At 35.3% G+C, this 17,313-nt stretch overlaps 1 protein-coding gene and 1 long non-coding RNA gene across 3 annotated transcripts in view; both read right to left on the bottom strand.

Annotated features, from left to right (window-relative positions):
* Positions 1–17,313, bottom strand: part of LOC128983577 (cadherin-86C-like) — a 297,541-nt gene that overhangs the window by 127,658 nt on the left and 152,570 nt on the right. The window contains exons 8-9 of the mRNA XM_054402910.1: positions 13,790–13,982; positions 6,711–6,795 (exon numbers count right to left, since the gene is read on the bottom strand). Coding sequence (XP_054258885.1) covers positions 6,711–6,795; positions 13,790–13,982 — 278 coding nt within the window. The remainder of the gene's footprint in view (positions 1–6,710; positions 6,796–13,789; positions 13,983–17,313) is intronic.
* Positions 8,666–11,307, bottom strand: LOC128983581 (uncharacterized). Of its 2 annotated transcripts, none has more exons than XR_008489871.1 (3): positions 11,002–11,307; positions 10,255–10,435; positions 8,666–9,204 (listed from the first exon to the last, which is right to left on the bottom strand). It is a non-coding gene; the product is annotated as an uncharacterized LOC128983581 (long non-coding RNA). The 2 variants fall into 2 exon arrangements; XR_008489870.1 differs by having other exon boundaries at positions 10,259–10,435.

Here is a 17,313-nt window from a genome sequence, read left to right as displayed (position 1 = left end):
TAGGCTGTGGTTTCCTAGACGCGTAATAGATGCGCAGCGTCTTTTATCCAGGTCCCAAAACGCAGCCGCCGTGAGTGGTTTCCTAGACTGCGTAAAATACACATGGTTGGTGCGTAACATAAGTTCACGGGAGAGATTACTAGGGGCTACTATGATGTTATACGATGATTTAGATAATGAAATTGATATTTTGGCATTAAAAGCTTTGAAGAAGCGTAAGCAGTGAAAAAGCTTAAAGCTTCTGTTAGGAACTGTATGTGGCCCTCACGTATCTTTTAACCGTAGTATTAAAGCAAACATGTCAATTTAAAAATGAAAAGGTTATTTATGAAGGTTATTTATGAACTGTGATATAATAGTCTTTCATAATAATGTTATTTCTGTGAACTTTATTTAAAAATTTATTGTTATTTAGTTTTAAGCTGTATCTCACTGCCAATTTTAGCCTTAATTATTTTGTTATAGGCACTTACCCAACTTGTTTGCTTAACTATAAACAGTATTATTATCATCATTATCAATACATCTCAAATAGTTTTGTACAAAAACCCAGTATTATTAGTTTATTAGTATAGTATGTTCATCTATTTACACTTGACTCTGTACATTGTACTTTGAATTGTATATTATCTCCATTGACCTGGCCTATTGTATGACATGTATACTTAATGGCAATAAACTATTTGAATTTGAATTTTACTGTTATTATATTTACCTATTCGGGATTTACCGAATCGATGAAAATACCTTTTACAACTGCAATAATCATTTTATACTTATACGCCAACCCCGTAAGAAGTTTGGGTACTATGCTAGTAATTAATATAGAGTTATTACTAAGATGTTCAGGAGTTCTTAAAATAATTATGGGTGCACTTATATTTGGGAGTTGGTTGTGCTGACTTGAAAAGAATATTATTTGTCAATTTTAGGTTTATTTTTTAATACAGTAACAACAATAAGAAAATATTTAAGGACAAATTAATTGTAGGGAACATGTAACAAGGGGATTAAATATTAAAATCACACATTATGGGAAAATTAACACTACATAACGAATGATATGAAATATAATACTATAAAATTTTATTTGTATGAACAAAGTATCCATAATATGTCATTATAAGAGACAAATTCAATAAATTTTTCGTCGTTGTTGGAGAATTTTGCCTTCTGTACAACATTTACTTCCGAATCCATTGCACAAGACATGTCTAAAACGCAGCGTAACTCAGATTCGACTGCTCTGAAAGCAGTCGGTCAAATACACAGCTATTGGTGCGCGCGTATTAGATGCGCGCGCATTAGATACGCAGCCTAGGAAACCGCTTACACGAAACTCCATAAGACAAGTGTGCTGCGTCTTAGATGCGCACACGCAGCGCATCTATTACGCGTCTAGGAAACCACAGCCTTAGGAATGGTTTCTTACTACTCTCGTTTCTTTCCAGATGCTTCAACTGTCACTCCTTTGCGACGTTTGTTAAGCAAAAATAAGAAATGGGAATGGACACCAGAATGTGAAAAGGCTTTTCAACAAATCAAAACTGAGCTCTGCAGTAACAGAATACTCTTACCTTTCGATCCAAAACTACCGTTAGTCCTCACCACAGACGCTTCACCTACTGGACTAGCTACAGTTCTTAGCCACTTAATAGATGAAACTGAGAGACCAATTGCTTACGCCTCAAGTTCACTCACTGATGCCGAATGTAACTATAGTCAACTAGACCGGGAAGCATTGGCCATAGTTTTTGGTGTCTCCCACTTCTATTATTACTAACTTATTTGGGACCCAATTTCATCTTGTAACAGATAATCAGCCCATATCTAGGATCTTCAGGCATGACAAGGCTCTACCACAAATGACTTCAGCTCGTTTACTCAGATATGCATCATATCTGTCAGGTTTCAATTATTACAAGTTGGTGTTCAAAAAGGGCCTGGAAAATAGAAAACGTGGATTGTCTTTCAAGAGCTCCTCTTACACAAACTCACTTTACTAAAGACAAGAAAATTGGAAAAGAGGTACATCAAATCTGCAGCCAAGCCATTTTTCAAATTTCAAGCCATGAAATCACAGCTGAAAGTATCAAGAATGAGTTAGCTAAAGATCCAGTGCTCTCTAAGATTTTGAAAGACCTACTCACCAATTCACTTGATTCTGACTTTACTTTAGTCGAAAACATTATTTTCCGGGGAGAAAGAGTGTACATTCCATCACTACTTAGAAACAAGATTCTAAATGAACTTCACAAAAGTCATATTGGAATCACAAAAATGAAACAGCTAGCACCGCGCTATGTTTACTAGCCAAATATTGACAAGGACATTGAGCATCTTGTGAAAGGATGTAAAAATTGTACACTAACACGGTCAAATCCGCCCAAAGTTCCCAATCACCCGTGGGAAATCCCAAAAGAGAACTGGGAAAGAATACACATTGACTACGCAGGACCGTTTCAAGGCTTCAACTTCCTCCTGTGTATTGATGCTAGGTCAAAATGGGCAGAGATAAAAGTAATCAAAGATGCACCATCCAGCTCCAATACCATACATCTGCTTGAACAGATTTTTGCTACACACGGCTACCCAAATGTTATGGTATCTGACAACGCCTCAATTTTTCAAAGTGATACATTCCAAGCTTATTGCAAATTGCATGGCATTTTCCAGAAATTCATATCTCCAGGACACCCAGCAACAAATGGCTTAGCAGAACGCTCTGTTAAAACATTGAAGAACCGCCTGAAGTCCACAGCTTCGGAAAACATACCAATGGCAATAAAGGTCCAGAAGATCTTAGTGTGGTACCGGGCAACTCCTCTAGCATGTGGCAAATCACCGGCTGAACTTTACCTCCACAGGAAGTTAAGAATACGAATGGATGCCATTTTTCCTAAAGTACAAAAAGCTTCAACTAGAAATGCTCCTTTTGCACGTTCATTCAATGAGGGGGAGAGAGTTCAGGTTTGTCTCTTCATAAACAACAAGAACCTTTGGGAGTTTGGAGAGGTAAATAAAAAGTTGGGAACTCAACACTATCTAGTTTCCCTTGACAAGTCAGGCCGACTTGTAAAACGACACATTGATCAATTGCGGTCTACTTTGATAACAAAACCCAAAATTGTTAGTGCGGGACCAATCCACATATTTGATGTTCCACGGACGTCTAAACACAGCACAAAGGAAAATACTAAGGCTGCTACTCATTTTAATCGATTATCTAATCCTGAAAGACTGTCAATTCCTGAAAGACCATCAACTCCCGCAAGACCATCAACTTCCGAAGGACCGTAAATTTCGGAAAGACCACCAACTCCCAAAGCAAACAAATCAGAGGTTCCAGTAGTTCAGGGAACAGAATCAAACAATGCCGAAGTTTCTGTTAATCTAGTGAGATCAAAGCGACAAAGGCAAATGCCGTGCCGATACAAGGACTTTGTTCTTTCATAATTCCACTGCCAGTTGAAAATAGTGAGGGAGATTGTTGTAACTTCTTTAAGACTTTCCAATTTTTAATTTATATATATTTTTACTATCATATGTTTTTCTATTGTTTTTGTTTTGTTAACATTCATGAATGAAATAGATTTGTGTTGAGTAAATATGCGTGTTTCTATTAATTATTTTATAATTAATTAGAGTCATTTTATTAATTTAAACAATGAATACAACCTCTTTAAAAAGCGAAATGCTTATGCAAAATAGTCAGACTGGAATTTTGCCGCCGAAATGAGCGCGGGCACCGCTAAGATGGCTCGCTCTATCTCACTCTCTCTTTAAGCTGATTACACTCTCTCTCACTCAGTCAGCTGACTTGGCTGTGGGCTCGCGATAGTCTACCTAGCGGCCATCGTATAAACTATCCGAAATTCTAATATTCCCAGACTGAATTTTGAACAAAGGCATTGCGCTTCTTAAAGTGTTTGTATCCAAATGTACCCTCTATTGGTAAACCTTGTAACTTTTAATGCTATTAAATATCATAGAACCAACTTGTTTAGTTAAAACAAGTGGCCAAATTCTTTTTTTTTCTTTTTTTTTTTACAGCATCATTTATTTCTGGTTCAATGTAGACATTATACACAGAAGTGTTAACAAAATTAATAAGAAATTAACTATAATAACATCGTGGGTTCGCCCAAACCTGAGTCACCCTGTAACATAATTAATTTAGAGAATAATTTAATCTTCTTTAGGCTTCATTCCTCCAATAGATCTTGAGGGAGCCTTCGACGTAGCCTCCTGTTCTCAGTTGCTTCACCAAGATGAAAAGTTAATGCACCAGGAACATCGTTTAAAGATTTTAGAAATTTTGAGGTGGTTTTTTCAATAAAGGCCGAGATAGACTCCACTCCTAGTTCTTCATGTATATGCCTGTTTCTAACAAACCAGGGAGCATTCACCGCTATTCTTAGAATTTTGTTTTGAATCACTTGAATTTTGAAGAGTTTGTTTTTTGATATAGCTAATCCCCAGATAGGAGATGCATATGTAATCAAGGGCCGAATTATTGATTTATAGATTAGAACTGTACAAGCTGGCTTCAGAGTAGATTTCCTATTGATTAAAGGGAAAAGCTTTGCAAGGCGTGCATAACCTTGGGACAGTTTTTGATTAACGTGGTAGTTCCAATTAAGTTTTTTGTCCAGCCATACTCCAAGATATTTTATGGCCTGGTCATCAGGGTTCCAAGGTAGAAACCATAGAACCAACTTGTTTAGTTGAAACAGGTGGCCAAATTCTTTAATTCCTTTTAAATATGAATACCGGTACTCATAAGAATAACATGGAAACTTTGAAACCCGTGGGGCATAGCCAGGGAATATTTAGCATTGTAACGTCCCTAAGCCCAATAACTTTTCCACCCCCTAGTCTGGTTAAACTATATCTTTGATAAAAACGATAGGCCTATATCACAAATTATAATTATTATAATTTTAAAAATTGTAAATAATTATATAATATAATTATAATTATTTTGTACTCTACTTAATTATTCATAACCACATTACATACAGTTAAATACCCCCGCCGCAGCAAACCTGCAGACTAAGCGAATTTCCATTTGCCTAATTGGATTTACACTAAAATGTCTCCTTAAAAATATCACATTTATTCCCTCTTTAAATAGCATTAATTTAACGAGTACTCAAGATTTGCTGCAACAGGGAGGGTAAAAAAGTCTTTTTCTTTTGTAAAATGTTAATAGTTTAGTATGAAATAAATGCATTTTCAAAATGTGATCAAAATATGCTCATAAACAAGCAAACAACAACAGTTTACTTACTCTCCATAAGTATAACATGGGAATTTAAAATTTAAATTTTTTGGAATTTTCTCCGTAACCATTAGGCGCATAATAACGCTTCAATATACTAAATTATTGGTTTTTTAAGCTCTACAAAATGGTTTGGAGAGAAATTGATAAATTTTATGTTTTTTAGGGTCAAAAATGAGATAAACCAACTGTTACCCATAAAACCCCCCATAAACCCCCGTTCCCATGGTCCGATCATGCTGGTTCACGAACTCGTTCGAATAATGTAGGTTTATATCGTTCGAATAATGTAGGTTTATATGTACCAAATTTCATCAAAATCATTTTTGCTCGAGTTATCGTGCTAACGGACACATATACAGGGTGATCAACTCAAGGAGGCCACCATTGGTATATCGGAAACAGTAAGAATTAGAGAAAACTTTAAATGGGGGACATTCCTTTATTTTTTGTGGCAGTTAAAAATATGATTTTATTTTTTCGAAATTCAGCCGCCATTTTCCAAAATGGCGGCCAACTTTGAAATTTCTTATGGAACACCCTATATTTTATAGAACAGGCAATTTAAAAACTTTTTTATTCTTGACATTTTTTCGATAAACCCACTCGTTTAGGAGTTACAGCCTATGGAAAAGTGACTTCCGGTGTGCATTTTACATCATGTAGCTCCTAAACAAGTAGGTATATAGCGAAAATGCGATGAGTAAATAAGTCAAAGAAGTCTTAATATAGCATCCACATTCCATAAAGACCATAAAATACACAGTTTTCCACTTTTCAAGTTTGCCGCCATTTTGGAAAATGGCCGCCATTTTAAAAATAATAGAATTAATAGTTTTAACGAATTTTATGGTCTTTTTGGAATGTGGATGCAATTTTAAGACTTATTTGACTTATTTACTTTTCGAATTTTCGCTATAAACCTACTTGTTTAGGAGCTACATGATGTAAAATGTACACCGGAAGTCATTTTTCCATAGGCTGTAACTCCTAAACGAGTGGGTTTATCGAAAAAATGTCAAGAATAAAAAAGTTTTTAAATTGCCTGTTCTATCCGAAAACATGATAAAATATAGGGTGTTCCATAAGAAATTTCAAAGTTGGCCGCCATTTTGGAAAATGGCGGCTGAATTTCGAAAAAATAAAATCATATTTTTAACTGCCACAAAAAATAAAGGAATGTCCCCCATTTAAAGTTTTCTCTAATTCTTACTGTTTCCGATATCCCAATGGTGGCCTCATTGAGTTGATCACCCTGTATATAAATGTATAAATATATATATATGAATTTGAACGGTTGGTGTTTTTGGCCTCTAGGGACCTCAAAACAAAAAAGTAAATTGGTCCCGGGTCCAAATCTTACCATGAGTACTACGCTGATAGCTTATTAAAAAATAAAATAAAAAATAGTTGTAGTTTTACTTGCCACTTCATTATCCTTGACCGAGGTGCTTTCACTGAATATCAACAAAGTCCCTTGGACACTGTTTTCCTCCAGCATTGTGTTGTAACTAGAACACAAATTTGAAAGAGTGAGTTTATTAGTTAACTTACATAAATATTTTATACATTAATAGGCAAGCATGTTTCTTTAAAGCCTTTTTTCTCAGCCCGTGTGCATCGCAGGGAAAATCTACGCATACTGTTAGAAAGATATTTTCCTGTAGGTACGCAAAATCCCTTTATAAATTAAAATATAAAAAAGCACAAAAAATTAATTTTAAATTTTTAAAAAATTAACATGGGCCTTATGGGTTGTCATGCTGGTGACAAAATAACAAGAAAACATAAACAGAAATTCAAAACAAATGGAAGAAATTACAATCACATGTTTTATTAAAAGCGTGAGGTTAAAATAGAGAAATCTGTAGGGTCGAGTTTTTGACCCATGGACGACCACTGTACAGTATTAAATATACATATTGTACTTAAATGTACTAGTTGATGATGTAACTAACGTATTGCTTGCCAAATTCTACCAGAAAGTGACAACACTCATATACTATTTAAAAAATCCAAATCTAAAGAAAAGTTTTTGGTTAGGATACCGTAATGTTGTAAGATCACAAATAAAATGTAAAATCTCCTATTAAAAAAGGTTCAAATACCTGCTATTAAGCAATCCAAATTTGTTGTTAAAACAACTAGTTTCGGTGTCTGTGTGACACCATCATCAGGCTGCACAAGGACAGTTTTCTTTCTTCATACGAAGAGCGTCATATTTACACGAAAATAAATAAACATTTAAAGACGACACAAACACGAACACGAGACATTTATGGTAACTGATCAGTTAAGACACAGACGACGCTAACCCGGCGGAGTTTGAGTCCAGACTGCCTAACTAACCAGACTGTCAAACTCCGCCGGGTTAGCGTCGTCTGTGTCTTAACTGATCAGTTACCATAAATGTCTCGTGTTCGTGTCGTCTTTAAATGTTTATTTATTTTCGTGTAAATATGACGCTCTTCGTATGAAGAAAGAAAACTGTCCTTGTGCAGCCTGATGATGGTGTCACACAGACACCGAAACTAGTTGTTTTAACAACAAATTTGGATTGCTTAATAGCAGGTATTTGAACCTTTTTTAATATTATTTGGCAATCCGGAGGCTAACAACTACAATGAAAATCTCCTATTGCTGTAACTAAAATTTTTACCAAATTTCCATACAGCTGTCAACATATAATTCGTAGTTAGATGTGTTTCTAGGACCATTATAATTTTATATTTTAGATTCTCAGAAGCAAAACAATATATTTGGTACCTATCTGTTATGCATGTGTGATATTTTTGATCAACAAAAGTATTGGAATACATCCTTGGGCTCACACAATTACTTGGAAACTAAAAATGAAAAATGTTTCATTTATAGTTACAGCTGTTTGAATACCTGATTAAATTCATCAGGCAATAAGTGTTGTTTTTCAAGTGGCAATAAATTCATAGACACAGTACCAGCCCTAGTGAAAAAAACATTAGAGAATCATTAAAAAAATACGTAGTGATACGTAGTTGTAATTGGGCCAACTAGACATCACTACGTACGTAGTGATATCATTAGGTAACGTAGTGATGTATGATCATTAGGTAACGTAGTGATGTCTCGTTGGCCCAATTACAACTACGTATCACTAGGTAATGTATGATCATTAGGTAACGTAGTGATGTCTAGTTGGCCCAATTACAACTACGTATCACTAGGTTATGTTGATTGATCTTTTGCATAGTGATGTCTAATGATTTTGGCATGGTGGTGACAAATGATGCAACCAAATCTCGTCAGACATCACTTACTTATTGTATTACCCACCCTAAGATAGTCAAGAAGATAAGATGTTGCTCTTAAGTAACACTTACCACGATCGGTGTCATGTAGGATAACATGTTGACCCTTACACAGACATAAACTTGTGATGATATAGGCAGAAAAAAAATTCTAGAGACAAATTTCTAAACTTTTATCAGTAAATTGTAACAAAGGTAGCAAAAAGTTAAATATGTGACTAAGATTGCACTGTTAGGGCCTATAGTAACTACGTACTTTTATTCATAAAACAAACAAATGGGTTTCAATAACAAAAAATACCAAACCCTGACTATTCGGAAGATTAGTTACAGACACGGTACATGACAGTTCTATCCCCATAATTTCAGTTTAGCAGGAATTTGCTCAATATAAAAATTATATCTTTAAAATGAAACCAAGCTAAATAAAATAGGCCTATGTTGATTTAAGAATCAGAATAAAGTTTACTTTTGTTTTTAATAATTAGTGTTTAACTAGGCCTATTAGGGTTGGGATTTTTTTGTGATTGCGACATTTTTTGTGAGATATAACTTTTTACTGCAGCACAACGCAGGACCACCTCGTTTTCTGTTGGTGGAGGACCTCCTCTCGAAAACGTTCACAGAAAAGTCCTGAAAAGACATACACCGATAAAATAAAAAATGACCAATCAAAAATATTTTGAAATCTATATATTGTCAACTCACCAGAACAAAAATTCGGCTAAACCATTTACTACGGAGTGAATAAGAAATCCACGCTTTAAATACTAAACGGGTTTTGGGCAGCAATTTATAGCAAAATTTTAACTCAAAAGTTGAAAGTTTGCCTAGTGGTCATTCATTTACTACTACTGGAATGTCAAATATAAATAAAAATTAATTGTATACCTACCTTCTGACAATCCCATTCACTGCTGATTTGCGATGCGTTTTTGTCAACACATCAGATATATTCAGGCATCCACTAGCTTTGTCATAAATATAAAAATAAAACTGTCACTAGACACAATTTACCCAAAAATACATTTAACAAATAACAGGTAGTTGTAGCGGTGGCCCATTCCATGTACGCACACAAATTAATTTTGGTCCAGAACTAAAATACGTGGCCAACGGGTCTAATACAGTTTATTCGTTAGCCTAAATGTATTTTTAGTAATCAGAGTTATTTAGGCCTACCGGTACATTAATATTTACTAGTGGTGCAGGCAATTCTTGGCCTACACCGTTCTGATTTTTGCTCAGCAATCAAACGTAGCATAGCCTAAGCCCTTTTATTTTGAATTTTAATTTTAATCGATATGGTACAGTAGGCCTAAATCTAGTTTTAATTTTACTTTACCATCTTGACTAAAAACTTATAATCGCTATAACAACCCGTTCCCATAAACTGACCTTTCTGGTTCACAAACTCATTCAAGTCTATTGTCATCTTTAGACACTCATATCAAATTTCATCAAAATTGGATCAAAACTACTCGAGTTACGGACACACACACATAACTTACATAGCAAAAAATATGCATTCTTAATAATGCCATGGATAGATTGTATAAAAATTCAAAGAACAATAGGCTATGGCAACTGGAGACAACACAATGAAAAAGTAAATTGATCCCTAGGCCTTTCCGTGTCTACGGTAATAACTTCCCTATGGAGAAATTTGCTAAAGTAACTTACTTACGCAAGTTAGCTGACTTCATGCAGATTGCAAAAGATAGGCTAAAATAACTTATATTCTTCCTCCATCCAACTTATATAGGCCTACTGGACAGAAATTTTGTCAGGAGTCAGGAGGATTTTTAGTCGTCTTCACTGCACCCAAACAGTTACTTCCACCAAAACTGCACAGGTATCTTGTCTAAAATAATAAGGAGGTTTTTTAAATGCATTAATTTGCCTCTTAAAAACACCTAATTCATGAGCAGAATAATTCTTTCTCTAAGTTATTTAGATTAAAGCAGTTCTGCAGTTTAATGATTCACACCAAAATGGGCCTACAACATACAATTGATATAGGCTGCACTTTACTTTACGTCCTACACTCATTCGAATGAAAATATCGATCGATATATCAATTATTCGATAAGTTATATCGTTTGGTTGTTAGTTAAGTAAGGTTAACCTAACCTAACTAACCAAACGATATATCGAATGAAACAATCGAATAACCGATATTTTCATTAGAATGAGTGTAGGACGTAAAGTAAAGTGCAGCCTTGATATAGACTAAGTAAGTTAAGTTTAGCCTATAATTGTAGATTGTATACAACATTAGGCCTATACATTTGGTCAGGTGTACATAAGTAAAAACTGTAGGCCTAACTATCCTTAAAACCTGTTTTGAGGTTTCTTGTATTTTATTATTTGCAAGGTCTAGGCCTAATGTCTTAAAATACTAACTTATAATCACACTTTTATACTTACATGCTCTAAGGATTAAAACGTGAAAAGATGTAGGCTATGTCAATACTCAGTCACGAAATAACAACTCATAACATAATTGAAACTGACACAGAACTGTAATAATTTGAGGTTATCTTTCTTGTAGTCTTGATGTTTATGTAGCTTCCATAGTTGTTTCACTAGCGTACTCAACTACAACTATAGGTAGTTGTCAAACATAGATCTGTATTTTTTCCCTCTACTAATTTTGAATCTGATTGCAAATAAATACCGAAATAAATAAACTCGCCGAGGACGGCTACGGTTGCCTTGGATCCTTAGTTTCCAGTCCTGAGTCCACCCGGCGTTGACTTGACAGTTGAATTTGTTGAATGTTGTCATTGTTGTCGTCTGACGGTCTGACTCCAGTTTGTGGCAAGTGGCGCATGTAGCGTGCCAAGTCAAGTCCAAACTAGAGACTTAACATATTTTCAGTGTTATATTACTCTTGAAATCAATTAAATTTACGTTGTATTTGTATTTACTAGTAATAGTAAATTATTTGCCAACCCTCAGAGTTTTACTTTTAAAATAAACTCAACTTTAAAATGCATATGTCCCCTGCTTGAAATGTGTAGTATAGCTTATATTCAGGAAATACAAATGCTACAACGCTACAACCTATACTCTACACTGCCTCCCAGACTAAAATTATGATGTTACTGTATATTACAATTTCCAATCAGAGATTACTTTTCAATTTTAAAAGTTAAATATTTAAAAAAATATGTAGTAAATAAAAACTTACAGGACCAGTATTATTGAAAAAAATCCAAAGAAAATCTAGAATTTTCATAGTAATCTTACTTTTTTCCTAGCTCATAAATAAATAAAAATTAACTGAGTTCTTAATTTTAGGTAAAACTATTAGTAAAACAATTTTTTTTAATGTTTGGAAAAATTAAGTAGCAGATGATCACTAGACACTGATTTGAACTAATATCATTACACCCTTAATTGTATCATTAAGTAACCAAATGATATCATTAAGTAACCAAATGATATCATTAAGTAACCAAATGATATCATTAAGTAACCAAATGATATCATTGAATCGCCTAATGATATCAATACTAAAGTCACTAGACGAACAGAGATCACTAGACATCACTTCAAGTTCACTGATGTCTAGTGATTAATGTCACTAGATTCTCTAATGATGCCACTTGATATCATTAGACATCTATTGACATCACTATGTATCTAATGATATCAATACAATATGTAGTGATATCATTTGAATGTCTAATGATTTTCTATTGTTTTTTTTTCACTAGAACTTAACCGTATTTGTAAATTTTCTCCCAATAATTTTGAGAAGAACTTTTCTATAAGTTTAGGTTAGAAAAATACTTGCAATATAAGATTGTTTATCATTCGCAGAAATTTAACGTTTTTACACTTTTACTCATTATATAAACTTTAGCAAAACCAAAGGCCGTAATGCTCGTCAAGCATGACGTCACGATAGAAGACGGCAATGACGTAATGTTTGCCATTTGTGATCAGCTCTGCTTGTTTTAATCTTTCCTTGGAAAATAAATAAATAAATAAATACCTACGTCATTGCCGTCTTCTATCGTGACTTCTTTGGGCTGACTAGACTCGCCACCAGATGATTTCAACAAAAATCTACTCATTGATTTGGCTTGTTTTTTATCTTCCTCTTCCAAATTCGCCGTACGCTTTCGATAATAAGTGCCAGACGTTTTTTTTCTGCCATTGTTTTCTTAGTATCGGCTCGCAAGATGTTTGACTCATTTTCAGTTTTTACTTTCTTCTTATTTAATGCGCTAATTATAAATTAAACTTAAAACACTCGTAATCATTCACTTATCAACAATCATGAATCATCAAAACAACGCCAATAGGATACCGATACTGTATACGTATAAAACTAAAAGAGTGCAATACAACGTAATGCTCTGCTCTAGGATAAGACGCAGAAGGGAGGGAAGGGAGGGGGAAGTTTCTTGTTGTGATCAGGCGCCGCACCGTACGCTGCCGAGCGTCAGCTCACTACAAATCGAAACTGCAAATGGGATTGAGCCCTTGAGTTGTAGTGCTGTACAAATATACACATTTTTCAAGTGCTGTTGGTACAAACAAAATAAATGCCTCTATTGTGGTATAAGAACTCTGAGCAAAAATAAACAAAATTACGTTGTTGAAGCAAAAAGAAAACTGTTCCGTTGGCACCACGGCGCCACTTTTTCGTGGCGCCATATGCGGCCGCGTAGTTCGCGTATGGGTTAAACCGGCCCTGATCACAAACATACTATCTGACAGTTTTAATCCAAACAAAATTCCTCGCAAATATGTCACACGGATTTATCTCACATGGATATTTTGTTTTCCCGATTAGTTATCTTTCATAGATTATGTTTTTAACAGATGATCTAGTATTTGATAAATAACGTATCTAGTAAACATTGGGAGGAAATGTGACAATAATCGCACAAAATTGGGATTTTGAACGTTAGTTATTTTATTTCCTAAGTAGTTGGGCCATATTTTAAAAGCTAAAAACATTTTCATTAACTCAGTGAATACAGTCAAATCCAAATGGTTTGAATCTTAATCGGTACTCAATATTTCTCGGAATTGGCCACGTAAAATGGCATTTCAGGTTCACATACACATATTAGTTATTAGGCCTACTGTTAGTAGTAAAACAAAACATTTCCTCCAAACTTGATGTTTAAATGTGAAAAAGACATTCCCAATATACTTTGTAACAGGGGTGATTTTGGAAATCTTTAATACTTACTGAGTTGATTTGAAGTATGGAGCAGAGTTGTCTAGTTGAGCCACCAAGAGAGCCACTGTAGCCTCACTAGCCATGGCTTGAGGCTCGTCCACAGAAGTGACAACTTCCTCGGCCACCACTCGTAGCAACACAGGCTGGTGGGGCCGAGAGATGGAAGCTAGCTCTCGTAATGGGCGCACCAGACGTATTTCTCCTAGAATCATCACACCAACACCAATCATTACCACAATGAGGAAGTCATTTATTAGGTAAATTACTGAGGAAAATAGTTTCGTGAGTGTAGACCAGAGCCAGAGTCTCAACTAAGTATAAAGAACAGTAGTAAAGGCTAGCAGGACAGAGTGTGGGATAGTTAGATTGATATATCTAATACTAAAATGCTATTGGGAAAGAAGGAAACCAGGTCCACGACGTAGGAAGTGGTGAAGGAAGTAGTAAAGGCTAGCAGTGCAGAGTGTGGGAACGCTTTAAGGGAAGTTAGATTAATGTATCTAAAATATTAAAATGCTATGGGAAGGAAGGGAAACAGGTCCATGATGTAGGAGGTGGTGAAGGAAGTATAGTAAAGGCTAGCAGTGCGGAGTTTGGGAACGATTTGGGGCAGTTATATTAACGTATCTAAAATACTAAAATACTATGGGAAGGAAGGGAAACAGGTACATGACTTTGGAAGCGATGAAGGAAGTAGGACAGGCTAGCAGTGCGGTGTGTGGGAACCGTATGTGGCAGTTAGATTAATGTATCTGCAATCTTAAAATGCTCTAGGAAGGGAGGGAAACAGGTCCACAACGTAGTAAGTGGTGAAGGAAGTAACAAATGCTAATGGTGTGGGAACCCTTTGTGGCAGTTAGATTAATATGTATCCGTATCGGCAATCCTAAAATGTTATGGGAAGGGATGGAAACAGGTCCACGATGTAGGCTTGGTGAAAGAAGTAGTAAAGGCTAGCAGTGCAGAGTGTGGGAACATTTGTATTTTGTATTATATCTATAAACATTTTTCATTTATTACTTTAAACAGATTTCTGTAAATATTTAAATGATTGACCCAATTTTTGGCAAGACTTGTTGGTGAACAGGTGCTTGCTTCCTGACATTGTTTTGTTAAATGTTTTACTTAATGTTCTCATATTTGCATAACAGTTTGTAATCTGATAAAAAAAAAACTGTTAAACATGATTGCTCCGCTCAACTGGCTTTCACTGCTCTGAAAGCAATCCTAGTTTACTGTTATGTGTCAAGAAATAAGTCCATATGTTTTATTTATAACATCTGTCAGATGACTGTTTATATTATTATGTTTTGTTTACTTTTTAGTTTAGTCTGATTTGTGAGTTCAATAAATCTGGTCTTGTTAATTATTATGTTTCAATTTACTAAACTGGCGACGAGGATAATTGGATAATGGATCTCAATAAGCCTGATCCTTTTGACCTCCATACCAATCCTGCAAGTTCCGCACAGCATTGGGGTACGTGGATTAAGCAATTTGAGAGGTATGCTTTAGCTGCAGACATTACCAATGGGCAATGATGTAAGGAAAACTGCACTACTACTTATTTTAGCTGGTGAGGATGTGGCTTAAATTTTTTACAGCTTACCACAACCTAATGAAAATAACAAACAAAAGTGTGATTAACTGACCAAACTGACTTTAATACTTTCTTATGAAATGGCGACCATACAAAGTAGGTATTTTAAGCCAAGTATGAATGGAGATGAAATACAGAATCATGAAATCGCAGAACCACCTATAACAGAACCAAATCTTGTCCAAAAACAATGGAAGAGAATTCAAGGAGAGGCAAAAACTGACCAAAGCAGAAAACAACAGAACCACGAACAACGCCAGGGATTTTTATAGAACAATTAGACTTTTCAAAAGTGGTTTCTCTGCAAGAACCTATGGAGTTAAAAATAAAAGTGGAAATGTAGTAGTAGATAACGAATCAGGCATTAAAGTATGGAAAGACTATTTTGAAGAACTTCTAAATGTGATGAACCGACAATTAGAGACATAGAAGAAAATCTAAGCTACCACAACGTTGAACCAAATGTTTTACCACCCTCAGAACAGGAAGTAGAAAAAGCAATTAGGTTACTCAAATGCAATAAAGCCCCTGGAGAGGACGGAATCACAACGGAAGCAATTAGAAGTGGTGGAAAAGTCCTAATCAAAGAAATTCATAGCCTTTTAACAAATGTATGGAATAATGAAATAGAGGAGTGGGCAGAAGCGATAATAATCCCATTACATAAGAAAGGTGACAAACAATCTTGCTCAAACTACAGAGGTATCTCACTTCTAAACACATTAGACCTGTATTAACATTAGATGTTAATAATTGAAAACGTTGCTTCATTTGAAAAGATTTATTGATACAAAAAATGACTAATGTTGTTGTTAACTTATTTACACTTTAATTATTAATAATAACATATGATTTATTTTTACTTATTATTGCCAACATAGAACATTGATTATGAAACATGTAGTTGATATATACTATAGGTATGACCAAGTTAAGAGAGATGTGAGTCAGTGTGGAGGGACAGTGGAGATGGCAGCGGACAGAGAAGCGTGGAAGAGGCTGATCTACGAGGCGAAGAATCGACTGCGATTTGTAGCGCCCCAGCAGTAAGTAAGTAAGTATGAATGGAGATGAGTGTAGGATGAGTCGCGCCGATCATGTAGTCTTGTTAGTGACTAAGGCCAACATATTCCTTAGACACAGCCTGTGTCTAAGGAATATGTTGTGACACAGCTGTTAATTACAGGTGAAATTTTGTAAGGTGGCGCGCGGGGGCTACGAGGCACGGTGAGATGCCGAGGGTGAGGGGTGGGTAGAGGGGCTGGCAGGTCATTTCTAAAGACATCGCCCTTCTTGGATTTTCGCTTACTCATGGGTTGACGCCCACTAACGCATGCAAAATAACGGGATGGTTGTTTGCAAATCCGATTAGCCAGTTAGTTGTACCTGACCTTCGAGCACGTCAACTTACCTCGATTGTGCGAAGTGGTGTATCGAATGTGGTAGCGATAGGACTTAGTACATAGTTCAGTTTTATTTAGTCAGTTTAGATTTTTTTCGTTTCTATAAGTTATTGATTTTACGGATTACGAGCTAGGTAATACACGGACATGGCAGATATTAAGACAAAAGTAGGGATATGTGGTAAAGTGTTAAATAGTCAAAGTAGGGAAATCGTAAGTAACGTCTACAAATTTATGAAAGAAGAAAGTGTTAGTGGGACTCCGAACATTCCATTGAAGAGGGCACGTGATAGGACCGCAGCAGCAACAGGTGTATCAATCAGATCTGTTACTCGAATAAACAAGGAGCTGACTGTATTACAAGTAAGTGAAGATGAACCAAAGTCGTTTTTGACCTCAAATAAAAATAGGAAACGCCAAAAACCAATTACAGATTTGGATAATTTTGACGAATGTGTAGTCCGTAAAATCGTCTATGATTTTTATATTACTGAGAAACGCCTTCCAACTGCAAAACTTGTGCAAAGTGC

The sequence above is a fragment of the Macrosteles quadrilineatus genome, unplaced genomic scaffold (assembly GCF_028750875.1).
Source record: "Macrosteles quadrilineatus isolate MER2022 unplaced genomic scaffold, UCM_ALF_1.0 Scaffold_1__1_contigs__length_201487025, whole genome shotgun sequence".
NCBI lineage: Eukaryota > Metazoa > Arthropoda > Insecta > Hemiptera > Cicadellidae > Macrosteles > Macrosteles quadrilineatus.
This window is presented reverse-complemented; position numbering and strand designations above follow the sequence as displayed.